The 15,147-nt window shown below is 48.4% G+C and overlaps 2 protein-coding genes across 8 annotated transcripts in view; one reads left to right on the top strand and one right to left on the bottom strand.

Annotated features, from left to right (window-relative positions):
• Positions 1-15,147, top strand: part of CHRAC1 (chromatin accessibility complex subunit 1) — an 873,427-nt gene that overhangs the window by 799,494 nt on the left and 58,786 nt on the right. The gene's annotated exons all lie outside the window — the stretch shown is intronic.
• Positions 1-15,147, bottom strand: part of TRAPPC9 (trafficking protein particle complex subunit 9) — a 723,405-nt gene that overhangs the window by 703,586 nt on the left and 4,672 nt on the right. For 3 of the 4 annotated variants that reach the window (XM_050800232.1, XM_050800231.1, XM_050800233.1), the window contains one exon: positions 11,679-12,272. In XM_050800232.1, the coding sequence (XP_050656189.1) occupies positions 11,679-12,262 (584 nt within the window). In that variant the 5' untranslated portion in view covers positions 12,263-12,272. Of the gene's footprint in view, positions 1-11,678; positions 12,273-13,050; positions 13,274-15,147 lie in introns of those variants that run through there. The other variant, XM_050800230.1, reaches the window with a different exon arrangement.

The raw sequence follows: 15,147 nt of genomic DNA, 5'->3' as shown, positions 1-15,147 counted from the left end.
CCTGGGCAACAGAGCAAGACTCCGTCTCAAAAAAAAAAAAAAAAAAAAAAAAAGTGCAAACATTATGATAAACAATTTGTTTCGAAGACAGGACTTCTACAAAAAGAAGTCATACAAATACTCTTATAGTTTTTCATATGAAAGTCATGATACAATAAAACCATACAAATATTTTAAATTGTATAAAAACAAAATGAGCCAGGTATGGCTCATGCCTGTAATCCCAGGTGGTGGCTCATGCCTGTATTCCCAGGGACTCGAGAGACTGCCATGGGAGGATCCCTGGAGGTCAGGAGTCAAAGACCAGCCTAAGCAACACAGGAAGACCCTGTCTGTATAAGAATTTTAAAAATTAGCCAGGCCTGCAGTCCCAGCTACTCAGGAGGCTGAGGCAGGAGGATCCCTTGAGCCCACGAGTTTGGAGCTGCAGTGAGCTACGATTGCACCACTGTGCTCCAGCTGGGTGACAGAGCAAGACTCTGTTTCAAAAAAAAAAAAAAGAGGCCAGGAGCAATGGCTCATGCCTGTAATCCCAGCACTTTGGGAGGCCGAGGTGTGTGGATCACCTGAGGTCGGGAGTTCCAGACCAACAGGGAGAAACCCCCCTCTACTAAAGATACAAAACTAGCTGGGCGTGGTGGAGTATGCCTGTAATCCCAGCTACTCAGGAGGCTGAGGCAGGAGAATCACTTGAACCCGGGAGGCAGAGGTTGTGGTGAGCCAAGATCGCACCACGGCACTCCGGCCTGGGCAACAACAGTGAAACTCCACCTCAAAAAAAAAAAAAGAAATTGGAATTAAGAATTGACAGAAAAATCAATAAGAATCGGATAATCCCCTAATCCATACTGCTCTAAAAGCAAGAATTATGTATACCTATATAACAAACCTGCACATTCTGCACATGTATCCCAGAACTTACTTAAAGTATAATTTTTTTTAAAAAGTAAAAGAAAATTTTTTTAAATTTAAAAAAAAGCAATAATTAAATTATAGGCAAAAACCTGACAGTCTCGGCTGAAAAAGGGAGATGCATACCTTCTGGAAGCTGCAAAAAACGCCCATTACACAGCTTCAAACACTGTAACAGAAGGCACCCAAGCTGCACTTCCTCTCTGCACTTAACACTAATTAAATTTAATCAGAGATATAGGCTGTATTATTTTCATGACTCTTAATCAGATTAAAGAAGAGAATGGGCCGGGCGCGGTGGCTCACGCCTGTAATCCCAGCACTTTGGGAGGCCGAGGCGGGCAGATCATGAGGTCAGAAGATCGAAACCATCCTGGCTAAGACCATCCTGGCTAAGACCATCCTGGCTAACACGATGAAACCCCGTCTCTACTAAACATACAAAAAATTAGCCGGGCGAGGTGGTGGGCACCTGTAGTCCCAGCTACTCAGGAGGCTGAGGCAGGAGAATGGTGTGAACCCGGGAGGTGGAGCTTGTAGTGAGCTGAGATTGCGCCACTGCACTCCAGCCTGGGCGACAAAGTGAGACTCTGTCTCCAAAAAAAAAAAGAAGAAAATGCTTAATATGTTTGTGATTTTGGTACTATTTATATGGCTTATGGAAAACAAGAGCTTGGTATTCTAGTCCAAAAAACAATTTATCTGCAAAGAAATTCCTATATTCAAATCCAAACAAAAGCTAAAGCTGCTCAACAACAACAGTTTTCAATTAAAATCCAAGGGAACCTGGATAAAGAGACTGTCTTTTGCAAGGTCGGGGATGGTATTACATAGTTTAAGAAGTCCTTGGGCCTGGTGAGGCGGCTCACGCCTGTAATCCCAGCACTATGGGAGGCCGAGGCAGGCGGATCACAAAGTCTAGAGATCGAGGCCATCGTGGCCAACTTGGTGAAACCATGTCTCTACTAAAAATACAAGAATTAGCTGGGCATGGTGGGGTGCACCTGTAGTTCCAGCTACTCGGGAGGCTGAGGCAGGAGAATCACTTGAACCCGGGAGGCAGAGCTTGTAGTGAGCTGAGATGGCACCACTGCACTCTGGCCTGGCAATGGAAAGAGACTCCATCTCAAAAAAAAAAAAAAAAGGGGCCAGGAGCAGTGACTCATGCCTGTAATCCCAGCACTTTGGGAGGCCAAGGCGGGCTGATCACGAAGTCAGGAGATCAAGACCATTCCGGCTAACATGGTGAAACCACGTCTCTACTAAAAAATACAAAAAATTAGCTGGGCGTAGTGGCGAGCGTCTGTAGTCCCAGCTAATCGGGAGGCTGAGGCAGGAGAATGGCATGAACCCAGGAGGCGGAGCTTGCAGTAAGCCAAGAGCACATCACTGCACTCCAGCCTGGGCAACAGAGCGAGATTCTGTCTCCAAAAAAAAGTCTTTGTATACTTAAATAATGGTTACAGCCCATAATTTTGCACTACAATATTTTCGGGTGGGGAGCCTTTTTACTACACGCCTGATGTAAATACAATATGAATACTAAAAGGTGCTCACATGGTAGAGTTAAAGCGGCAAAGCAGACAACCTTAAGATGCAAGAGGCCGGGCGCGGTGGCTCAAGCCTGTAATCCCAGTACTTTGGGAGGCCAAGACGGGCGGATCACGAGGTCGGGAGATCGAGACCATCCTGGTTAACACGGTGAAACCCCGTCTCTACTAAAAAATACAAAAAACTAGCCGGGCGAGGTGGCGGGCGCCTGTAGTCCCAGCTACTCGGGAGGCTGAGGCAGGAGAATGGCGTGAACCCGGGAGGCGGAGCTTGCAGTGCGCTGAGATCCGGCCACTGCACTCCAGCCTGGGTGACAGAGCGAGACTCCGTCTCAAAAAAAAAAAAAAAAGATGCAAGAGCAGCCGGGCGCAGTGGTTCACGTCTGAAATCTCATCAGTTTGGGAGGCCGAGGCAGGTGGATCACCTGAGGTCAGGAGTTCAAGAGCAACCTGGCCAACATGGTGAAATCCCATCTCTACTAAAAATACAAAATGAGCCAGGCGTGGTGGCACACTCCTGTAATCCCAGCTACTCAGAAGGCTGAGGCAGGAGAATTGCTTGAATCTGGGAGGTGGAGGTTGCAGTGAGCCGAGATCGCGCCACTGCACTCCAGACTGGGCAACAAGAGTGAGACTCCGTATAAAAAAAAAAAAAAAAAAAAATTAACTGAGTGGTGGCACACACCTGTAATCCCAGCTACTCAGAGCTGGACGCACAAGAATGGCTTCAGCCTCAAAGGCGGAGGTTGCAGTGAACCAAGATCGCACCACTGCACTCCAGCCTGGGCAACAGAGACAGACTCCATCTCAAAAAAATAAAAAATAAAAAAATAAAAAATGCAAGAGAGCTCTAAACAGAAAGTAAAAAAAGAAAAGAAAAGAAAAAAAGAAAAAAAAAGAAATGCAACATTTTATACTCAGTTTCAGATGCTTTATGGATCATTAACTGATACTGTACCTTGCCTAATGAAAAACTGAAAACAAATTGTTAGTGTTGATTTCTTCCATCTGAATTTTTTTATGTTAAAGTTTGAATATTAAAACATCACTCCATAAAGAAAGAGCATGAAGCCAGCCATGGTGGTTCATACCTGTAATTCCTGCATGGATTACACAGCATGCCTGTAATCCCAGGCAGATTGCTTGAGCTCAGGAATTCGAGACCAGCCTGAGCAACATGGAGAAACCCCGTCTTTACAAAAACATACAAAAAATTTAACCAGGTGTGGTGGTGCATGCCTGTAGTCCCAGCTACTCGGGAGGCTGAGGTGGGAGGATCACTTGAGCCCAGGAGGCAGAGGTTGCAGTGAGCCAAGATCATGCCACTGCACTCCAGCCTAGGCAACAAGCCAGACCCCATCTCAAAAACAAAAAAGAGAGAGAACTGAGAAGTTCTCATTAAAAGTTCAGAAGTGTCTACATTTTATTTTGCATATGTGCATTATTTGCAACCATGTCAATGTAAAAGCAAAATGAAAAACCTATCTCCCTGGGATGTAAAACACTTTGATGCTACCTAACTATCAAGGAAGTCAGAGCTCTGTGAAATAAATCTGCAGCACTTAAGCAAGAGAAGTTCTTTTGACAATTTTTCTGAAAGGCTCTGAAACTGATTTACTTTAGTCTTCCAAGTATAAGAGGAAGGTAACATAATTAGGAGAGAGAACATGCATTTATTTAAAGTCTGAAGGACCTGAGTTTGAATCCTGCTGTTTCATTACCAGCTGGGTGATGCTGGACTCATTATTTAACCCCTCTGAGAATGCTTCCTCTCAGCAAATTGGGCCTGTTACCATCTGCTTCAGGTGGCATCAGTGCAACATAAATGAAATAGGTAGGCGGGTGGCTAACTGGTGTCTGACGTGTAGTCACATTTGTTTCCCCTCTTCTCCCCTTTTAAACTTGTATTACTCCCATAGTCAGGTTTAAGCCTCTGACGATAGGCTGTCTTATTTGTCCTTGTATCCACTCAGCATAGTGCCTTACACTTAGAAGTGTCAAAGAACTGCCTCCAGCCGGGCACAGTGGCTCACTCCTATAATCCTAGCACTTTGGGAGGCCAAGGCAGGTGGACTGTCTGAGCTCAGAAGTTCAAGACCAGCCTGGGCAACATGGTGAAACCCCGTCTCTACTAAACAAAATATAAAAATTAGCCGGGCATGGTGGCACACACCTGTAGTCCCAGCTACTCCGGAGGGAGGCAGGAGAACTGCTTGAATCTGGGAGGCAGAGGTTGCAGTGAGCTGAGAACGTGTCACTGCCCTGCAGCCTGGGCAACAGAGTAAGACTCTGTCTAAAAAAAAAAAAAAAAAAAAAAAAAAAAAAAAAAAAAAAAAAACTGCTTCCTCAATAGTAACTAGCAATGTTCATAAGAGGGTTTTGTTTTTTGTTTTTTATCTTTTATTAAAAAGAGCTATTCCAGAACTATCCAACAGTCCTCCCCCAACTCCCCAGCGCCTCTCTCCTCAAGGTGCCCTTCCTGATCTGCCCTTCTGGGTCCACGGGAAAGACAGTCTGTTCAGCTGGGACTTCATCCTGCTGCCAGGACAGAGGAGGCGAAGGGCAAATCTGGCCACATCATTCCCTTCGGATTTCTTTAGTAGCAGCCCCACTCCCAGCACCTTTAGAAGAAGTGGAAGCTGCACCTAAAACCCCAAACTCGGTGGAATAACATCGAAAACCCCAGCCAGGAGCGGTGGCTCACGCCTGTAATCTCAACACTTTGGGAGGCTGAAGCAGGCGGATCACCTGAGGTCAGGCATTCAAGACCAGCCTAGCCAACATGGGGAGACCCCCATCTCTACTAAAAATACACAATTAGTGGGGCGTGGTTGCAGATGCCTGTAATCCTAGCTACTCAGGAGGCAAGGCTGGAGAATCACTGGAACCAGGGAGGCGGAGGTTGCAGTGAGCTGAGATGGTACCACTGCATTCCAGCCTGGGCAACAAGAGTGAAACTCCGATCTCGGAAAAAAAAAAAAAAAAAAAAAGAATCTGGGCTGTCCTCCAGTCTCCTGGTCATGGCAAGCACCCAGGGGTCAGCCCGGGGCCTTCCTCCTGCCTCCATCTGCATTCTCCCTCGCTCTCACTCAGCTCATCCACATTCAGGATTTTCAACACAGGCTACATACGGCCAACAACCATGTGTCTCTCTAGTCCACCTCCTGCCCCTGAGCTCCAGACTCACATCCGATTGCCTCTTTAATGTCTCCACTTGAATGCCCAACAGGCATCTCAAAAAACACTTCCCCCATGGCCTCCCAGTTTTCCCCATGGTAAGAAACAGCCCACCAGTGCCGTGCTGTTTGAGTCACACTCTCAAGACAGATTTCTCCCTTCTGTCCATCATCTTTTCCCCAACTCTGTCTCTCAAGTATATCATAGCTTGGTGCCCCAGCACCTAGCACAGCACACAGCAAGCTTCCCATAAATGTGTGCTGAGTCACCTCGGGAGGGCACCTGCTAATCAGGGAGGTCTCTCCCGGCACAGGTCGCTTAGGAAAGGCACTTGTCTCTCACACAGGAGGCGGAGAGAGCAGCCCAGAACAAGGACTCAGGACTCTCCTGTGGTCTGAACTCTGAACGGCCTGCGGTCCAGGAGAGTGCCTGGGTTGTGAACTCAGAGACTCGGCTGCCAGGAGAGCGGGGAGGAGGGAGCCCAGGCCAGGCTGTCCCCATCGATTCTGGGAGCCAGTGGCAGCAGGAAAGGCCCACAGCCCGGGATAAACCAGCCACCACCGGATCCCTGCCCTGCATTTTCCAAGCTGGACAGCTACGACTGCCTGTACTTAATACATTCATGTCTCTTCTGTTCCGCCACCCTAGAATGTGATGAAATCTTTCAGAAAGCCCAGCCTGTCTCAACTGGGACAAAGCAAACGAAGAATGAAAGTGTTGGTACTTGGACTAGAGCACTAAGGAAGAAACAAGGCCCCTGGGCAGTGAGGTGGTGGCAGCAGGTCACAGAATGAGAACCTTTCCCTGAGAGGGATGAAACCACAGGGGACTAGGCCAGCCAAAGAGTGTCCCGCAGTGCTGCCCTTGGTGTTGGAGGCTCTAGATCAGTAATGCACACAAATGATGTGCCACCAGTGAGGGACATTAGCGTCAACAAATACAGACACAGGCTTGGCGCTGTGGCTCATGCCTGTAATCCCAGCACTCTGAGAGGCCAAGGCAGACAGATCACTTGAGGTCAGGAGTTCGAGACCACCCTGGCCAACATGGTGAAACCTGTCTCTACTAAAAATACAAAAATTAGCCTGGAGTGGTGGCACGTGCCTGTAATCCCAGCTACTTGAGAGGTTGAAGCAGGAGAATCACTTCAACCCAGAAGGCAGAGTTTGCAGTGAGCCAAGATCATGCCACTGCACTCCAGCCTGGGTGAGAGAGTAAGACTCTGTCTCAAAAAAAAAAAAAAAAAAAAAAAAAAAGGCAGACACAGCTATGTCTTACCTACATGAGGTTAAATGGAAAATCTTGGGCAGGTAAGAGCCTGTACAATAGCTACGGGTGAACTGCCTCTCTGGTTCTGAATGCTCATTGGCAGAAGCAAAAAGGAAACAGTGGTCACTTATATAGGGCCTTGTGTCTACAAGATCCAAGTGAACTAGAAGGCCATATTTCCCTGATACTTAAACAAATTGCCCTTGAGCCCTCATATGGGGCACAAAAGACGGGGGTGGGTTTTTTGTTTTTTATTTTGAGATGGAGTTTCGCTCTTGTCGCCCAGGCTAGAGTGCAATGGCATGAGCTTGGCTCACTGCAACTTCTGCCTCCCGGATTCAAGTAATTCTCCTGCCTCAGCCTCTCAGGTAAGCTGGGACTACAGACACATGCCACCACACGCGGCTAATTTTTTTATTTTTGGTAGAGACAGGGTTTCACCACGTTGGCCAGGCTGGTCTCAAACTCCTGACCTCAGGTGATCCACCCGCCTCGGCCTTCCAAAGTGCTGGGATTACAGGTATGAGCTACCGCGCCCAGCCTGGTGGGTTTTAGAATGGCCTATGTCTCCTTTATGGTGGAAGGTCGCTGAGGCGAAGGAAACGGGAAACGGCATGCTCAAGGCAGAAGCAAAGGAAAAGACGGGCAGCCGCGCCCTCCCGCAGCTCCCCTGGCCACTAGCACACTCCAGCACCAGCGCTCCTTGCCTTCATGCACGGCCCACAGCCACAGCCGGGAATCACATGCCAGAAAACGTTGGCTCAGAAGCCCAGGATCAAGCAGTTAAGCTATCCCAGGAAAACCCCCTACAGCCGCCTAAATCAATGAGCAATTCACGTCCTCAAAACAAACACACAAAAGAATAAAGGCTCATGTGTCACTCACTAAATGCTACAGACTGAACAAGATCCCCCAGAGCAAGTATTTTAGCAAACACCAAACGCCAATGGGTTACGTGCTAAAAAAAACAAAGCTAAAATTAAAAAACATATTTTAAAAAAATGAAAAGACTCTCCAGTTAACATAAGATTTAGGCAGCAGTGTTTGTTTTTAAAGCAGTGAAGGCTATGAGAAGGCAGCGCAGAGGGAAATCTAGCTACTTTTAATGCAACGTGTTCCCGGCCTACCTTTTCACACCCAATAACACACTCACAGGGCAGTATGACAGAAAAAAAGAAAAAGGAAAGAGGAACAAGCAAAAATTAGAAACATATAAGAACAGAAATAATTTTGATAGCTACAACACTACACGGACAAGAACGGGCCATGGGTTTTTGTGAGGGGCACATGTGAGCTTGTAAGTAAACTATACCTGCACCTCACGTCCCAGGAAGTCCAGGACCTGAAGGGAGAATGATCTGTCAGGGGGCCTATCAGCATGGTCAGTGTGTCAAACCATAACTGGACTTACATCTGGACATTTCCTGTTGAGCTACCAAATACTATCCCATTCCGGGTTGGACACTTTCTCACTCCTACCAAGAGTTGCAGGGGAGAGCAAGGCTCTGCTCCTGCACCAAATCATTCCTTCAAAAATTAGAGAATCGGCCACGCACTGTGGCTCACGCCTGTAATCCCAGCACTTTGGGAGGCTGAGGCAGGCGGATCACTTGAGGTCAGGAGTTCGAGACCAGCCTGGCCAACATGGTGAAACCCTGTCTCTACTAAAAATACAAAGATTAGCCAAGTGTGGTGGCACACACCTGTAATCCCAGCTACTCAGGAGGCTGAGGCATGAAGAATCGTTTGAGCCCAGGAGGGAGAGGTTGCAGTGAGCCGAGACGGCGCCACTGCACTCCAGCCTGAGTGACAGAGCAAGACGACATCTTCAAAAAAAAAACAATTGGAGAACCATGGAGAAACAAAAGCAACAACAGGTTACCCATTATGAGAGGAGGATGTATTTTATTTCAGTTCACTGGTGTCATGATCTCACCGAACTTCAAATGCTAACTGACGTCTAATTGCGGTTGTCCCACTACAGTGAGCAAGCAGCTGTATTTGCCGCTGTATTTTCAGTGGCTGGAGCCATGCCTGGCATATGAAGGCTCTGAACGAACACTTGTCAGTCATTATCCACTATGTGTGACACACCGCGTTGCAGCACACTCCCGTTCCTCCTGCGGGGTTGTGAGCACAGATTTCAAAAGGCAAAAAAGACCTGGTATTCGAAGGTGGATCTGCAACCTCACAGCCAAGAAGTGGGTGACTGAAAAATGTCACTGGTATTCATGTGGCAAAGGAGGCAGGCATGAGTGAAGGGGTCAGAGCGGGGTTCCTGACCCATGCTGCCTGTGAGCTTCAACCCTTCACCCCTTCTCTGTAAAGCAGGGGCAGGCCACTCCCTGCCGACCTCGCAGGTGGCCGCCAAGCTGTGCATAGCATAGAGCAACACCTTATCATGGATGACTCCCACAGATGCCTGCTGGCTGGACAGCAGTGTGCGCTCTTCAAGAGGCACAGGAGGCACAGCAGAAGGCAACGAGATGAGGTAGAAAGGTCCTGGGCCTTAGAGACAGACCTGGTGCTTATATCAGCTCTGCTGCTCAGTGGCTGCCCAGGTCTCTAAACCTTGCTGCCTCAGCCCCACATCAGCCAGCACAGCAACCCGGCGTATATCACAGGGCTGCCGTGAGGATTAAATACAGAGCAGGTCTACGGCATGCCTTTCCCTTTCCTGAAGCCAAATATGCACATTTGGGTGAAGAAATGAAAATTCCTTCCTTCCAGACCCTGCAAAGCACCACAGTCAGGTATGACTGAGGCTATTCTATGCTTCCAACTCTGAGGGCTGGACTTAGACTACTGTGTCTCAATTCTGTGATCATTTCTCCTCATACTTACCAACAACCAGAAAGACACCGTTTGACCTTAGATAAATTTTAGAAACATGCTGAGCACCTACTTTGCAGCAGGCACTGTGGTGGCATGCACATGACATCACTGAATCCTCACCTGTGGCTCATCAGCCAATCCTACACAGGAGGAGGGAGAGCCCTGTCCAAGCCAGGAGGCCAGTGACTGACACAGGGACACATCACTTTCCCTGGCAAATGGGGACGCCCTCTTGGCAAACAGTTGCTGCCTAGGCTTGCATCTCATCCAGCTCTGCAGAACAGCCACCATGGCAAGACAGAGCAGCGAACAGAGAGTGGAAGGAAGTGGCAAGGAAGAGCTCATCTGAAATTCTGATTTGAAATAAAGTTTTAGACTTAATAACAGGCAAGATGGGAAGCCGACCTTTTCCTGCTCTATCCAACACTCCTCGTACACAGAGAGAATAGACATACTTCCATTTGTATAAGGTAGCTGTTTAGGAGCTCCCAGGTGGCATTTCTGGCATCCGATACCTGTGCTTGGCTGCTCTGTAAGTGAGGAATTCGACACTGTGGCCATCAGGAGGGAAGAAGTAGCCACATACGCAGGGTGCACAGCCTGGCAATCAGGAGACATGGGCTCTACTTCTAGCTCAGCTAGGACCTAGCCCTTACCTCTCCAGATTCACCTCTCATCTGTGAACCAAAGGGATGAGACTGAATAAGTGTTCAAACTGTGCTCTAGCACAGTGCTGTCCAACAGAAATAAAACACAAGCCACATAAGTAAATTTCAGTTTCTAGTTGCCACATTTTTAAAAGTAAAAATGAGGCCGGGCGCGGTGGCTCACGCCTGTAATCCCAGCACTTTGGGAGGCCGAGGCGGGCGGATCACGAGGTCAGGAGATCGAGACCATTCTGGCTAACACGGTGAAACCCCGTCTCTACTAAAAATACAAAAAACTAGCCGGGCGTGGTGGCAGCACCTGTAGTCCCAGCTACTCGGGAGGCTGAGGCAGGAGAATGGCGTGAACCCGGGAGGCGGAGCTTGCAGTAAGCTGAGATCGCGCCACTGCACTCCAGCCTGGGCGACAGAGCGAGACTCCGTCTCAAAAAAAAAAAAAAAAAAAAAAGTAAAAATGAAACAGTTGATACTGATTTTTAAAATATAGTTTATTTAACCTAAGATAGGTAAAATACTATCATTTCAACATGTAATCTATATAAAACATATTAGCAAGAAAGTTGGCCAGGCACAGAGGTTCACACCTGTAATCCCAGCACTTTGGGAGGCCAAGGCAGGCGGATCACTTGTGGCCAGGAGTTCAAGACCAGCCTGGCCAATGTGGCAAGATCCTATCTCTATTAAATATACAAAACTCAGCCAGGCATGGTGGCACATGCCCGTAGTCCCAGCTACTTGGGAGGCTGAGGCATGAGAGTCACTTGAACCCGGGAGGTGGAGGTTGCACTGAGCCAAGATCGCGCCACTGCTCTCCAGCCTGAGAGACAGGCTGTCTCAAAAAAAAAAAAAAAAAATAGCAAGAAAGTTTATTTTTGCAGAAGTGAGTCTCAAAATCTGGCATGGGTTTTCTTCACCGCCCATCTCAACTCAAACTAGCCTCGTGTCTAGTGCTCAAAAGCCACAACTGGCTGTGGCTGCTGTATTGGACGGAGCTCCAGGAGTCCCACAATGGGAGCCCCACTAAAAAAAAGGGGAGTGTACACGACAACTCTAAAAGACTCCCCCAAACCAAAGGCTGTCTCTGTCTTTAAAAGTCACTGGTTTTTGTTTGGTTGGTTTTTTAGCAGCACTCAGATTCTGACAGGAAGTCATTAGTTTTAAAAAGCAAAGGACAACACCTTTCTACTCCTTGCTGCAATAAAATTCTGCCATGTGCTTTCCCTTTCTGATGTAGGGAAGCCAAGGGGCCTGGGTCTCTGGGTAAACTTACCTGCTGTCTGTGTCCAGTCCTACAAAATCCTTTTTCTCAAACGGGACACAGAGAAGGGGGATCTTATCCCCAGACTTGTCTGTGGCTCTGTCCAGACGCTTGGACTCCAGCACAATGAACAGTGACTCGATGAAGTCCTCGATTCTCTTCTCCACTGTCTGGCAGTCCTCGTAGTTGGGGTAGAAGGCCACGTCGGTGCGCGGCTGCTCCACGATCTCCCCCTGCAGCCCGAAGACAAAGAGCCGGGAGTCATACAGCGTGGAGCCGTAGATCTCCTTCTGCACGTGGAACTTCTCGAAGGTCTGCGGCCAGTCCTTGGCCGAGAAGCAGTCGGTGATGGTGATGAGGCCCACGACTTTGCGGTGGGTCTGGAAGTCTCCCCACTCGTTGTTCTCGGGTGGATAGTGGTGCCTGTAGCGGATGTAGAGGACTCGCTGGGAGTCCCGCACGCTGATCTGACTCACAGAGCAAATCCTCTTATAGATCCTGAAGAAGTTCTCCTCGGAGACGATGCCCACAGGCTGGACCACCACGAGCAGTGTCTGGTGGTCCTCAGCACACTGCATGTAGTCAGGGACGCTCATTTTGAAGTCCCTGTTCAGAGAGAAGAAATGAGGCTGTGAGACGCAGAGTCCTGAGAGCTGACAGCCCACTCTGGGAGGCAGTGACTCTGACCTTCACTAGCCAGAGGCAGGGGAAGCCCCAAGGAAAGCCATAGCATCAACAGGTCTTAGGGCTCTACACGTGGCTGTCACAGCTCTGATCATAATGCTGTAACTGTTGACCTTCAGTCCCTCGGCCTCAGCTTGGAGCTTCTGCAGAAATGGGGCTGTTTCTTGTCTTTCTATTCCTACCACCTAACCAGGAGTAGTAAGAGTCAGTGCTCAAAAATATCTGTTGAGTGAATGAATAAACACGTGTGGAATTGCTCCCCCATCCCCTCAATAGGATATTAAGAAAAATCCACCATGCAGTCAGATCTGGATTTGAATTCTGGGCTCCCTGGAACTCCTCAACTACAAAATAGTGGTGATAATAGAACTTGTCTTGGCCAGGCACGGTGGCTCACGCCTGTAATCCTAATACTTTGGGAGGCCGAGGCTGGCAGATCACTTGAGGTCAGGAATTCGAGACCAGCCTGGCTAATATGGTGAAACCCCACCTGTATTAAAAATACAAAAATTAGCTGGGCGTGGTGGCACGTGCCTGTAACCCCAGCTACCCGGGAGGCTGAGGCAGGAAAATTGCTGGAACCTGAGAGGTGGAAGCTGCAGTGGGCCGAGATCGCGCCACTGCACTCCAGCCTGGATGACAGAGTGAGACTCCATCTCAAAAAAAAAAAAAAAAAAAGAGGTGGGGCACGGTGACTCACGGCTGTAATCCCAGCACTCTGGGAGGCCGAAGCGGGCGGATCACGAGGTCAGGAGAGATCGAGACCATCCTGGCTAACATGGTGAAACCCCATCTCTACTAAAAATACAAAAAAATTAGCTGGATGTGGTGGTGGGTGCCTGTAGTCCCAGCTACTTGGGAGGCTGAGGCAAGAGAATGACATGAACCCGGGAGGCAGAGCTTGCAGTGAGCCGAGATCCCGCCACTGTGCTCCAGCCTGGGCAACAGAGCCAGACTCCATCTAAAAAAAAAAAAAAAAAAGAATTAAAAGAAAAAGAACTTACCTTATAAAACTATATTTAGATTGAGGAGGTTGCGAATGTAAAGGGCCTAGCATTGTGCCTAACATAAAAGGAGAGATTACACAAATATACCACCACTCCTTTATAAATGGGAGAGTTGCCATAACCTCTCTGAGCCAATTTTGTCGGATATAAAAAGAAAACGTTATTACCTGATTCCCCAGAGCTGGGGAAAAATTAAATTAGATGACCCACATGAAAGAATCTGGCTCATAGGAGATCCTCAATACATGTTTGTTGAAGGAATGAGTGAACAAACAAACAAATGGACAATCGAATGAATGCTGGCCCCAGCCCACTGACGGTCAGGATGGAAACCCCACTGCCTGGAAGTCAGGGCTGATATTCAACTCCCAGCTCTACACGCACGACCTGGGTGACCTGGAGCAAGCCTGTGCACCTCCCTGAACCCCAGTTCCATCGTGAATAAAAATGAGGATAGTAACACATACCTCAAGATGTCAGCGAGTCAACATTCTGGTTGTGATAACGTACTGTGGTTTTGTAAGATGGCACCACGGGGGGAAATTGGGCAAAGGTATATAGGATCTCTCGGTATTATTTCTGACAAATGCACATGGAGCTACAACTACTATAGTCTCAAATAAAAAGTCTAATTTTTGTAAAGGTGAGGGAGATTAAATGAGCTCTCTGTATCAAATAAGATGTCTCGATACACACCTCCACTGTCCCCATCAGCGGGCTCACACTTCCTCAGGGGATTTGGCCATGGTCCCCATGGCCAGAGGCAGCTGTACCATGAGCTAATGGGGTTCAGCTTCAGGCCCCTTCCATGGCCCTCTATCTAATTTTGCTTTTTTTTTTGAGACGGAGTCTCACTCTGTCGCCCAGGCTAGAGTGCAGTGGCGTGATCTCGGCTCACTGCAAGCTCCACCTCCCGGGTTCATGCCATTCTCCTGCCTCAGCCTCCCAAGTAGCTGGGACTACAGGTGCCCGCCACCACGCCTGGCTAATTTTTTGTATTTTTAGTAGAGACAGCGTTTCACTGAGTTACTCAGGATGGTCTCGATCTCTTGACCTTCTGATCCACCCACCTCAGCCTCCCAAAGTGCTGGGATTACAGGCGTGAGCCACTGCACCTGACTAATTTTGCATTTTTTTTTTTTTGAGACGGAGTCTCGCTCTGTCGCCCAGGCTGGAGTGCAGTGGCCGGATCTCAGCTCACTGCAAGCTCCGCCTCCCGGGTTCCCGCCATTCTCCTGCCTCAGCCTCCCGAGTAGCTGGGACTACAGGCGCCCACCACTGCGCCCGGCTAGGTTTTTTGTATTTTTTAGTAGAGACGGGGTTTCACCATGTTAGCCAGGATGGTCTCGATCTCCTGACCTCGTGATCTGCCCGTCTCGGCCTCCCAAAGTGCTGGGATTACAGGCTTGAGCCACCGCGCCCGGCCTGCATTTTTAATTTTGTTTTCTTTTTCTTAAATAGGAAACCCAAAACTGCATGACCTTCAGGTCACCAAAGCCTGACTGCAGAGATCGTGGCAGTAACTCTCCCAGGTGAGACACTAAGACTAAAATGACATAGCCACAAGACCTCTGTGAAATTCTAATGGCAAGCCTCTCACCCTGCACTGAGAGAAGGACTGCGTGTTGGGGGCTATCCCATTCTGACTATGCAGATCCCACAATGGACTATACACCGCAACCCCACCACTGCAAACTTCAAAAATGCACATGGATAGGGGAGTATGGACAAAATTATATTTAAAGGAAAGGAAACCCTAGCCTCCCAACATGTCTTGTTTCTGCCCAGGA

Source organism: Macaca thibetana, chromosome 8 (assembly GCF_024542745.1).
Source record: "Macaca thibetana thibetana isolate TM-01 chromosome 8, ASM2454274v1, whole genome shotgun sequence".
Classification (NCBI taxonomy): Eukaryota; Metazoa; Chordata; class Mammalia; order Primates; family Cercopithecidae; genus Macaca; species Macaca thibetana.
The sequence above is the reverse complement of the archived record's forward strand: the minus strand, read 5'-3'. Positions and strand labels throughout refer to the sequence as shown.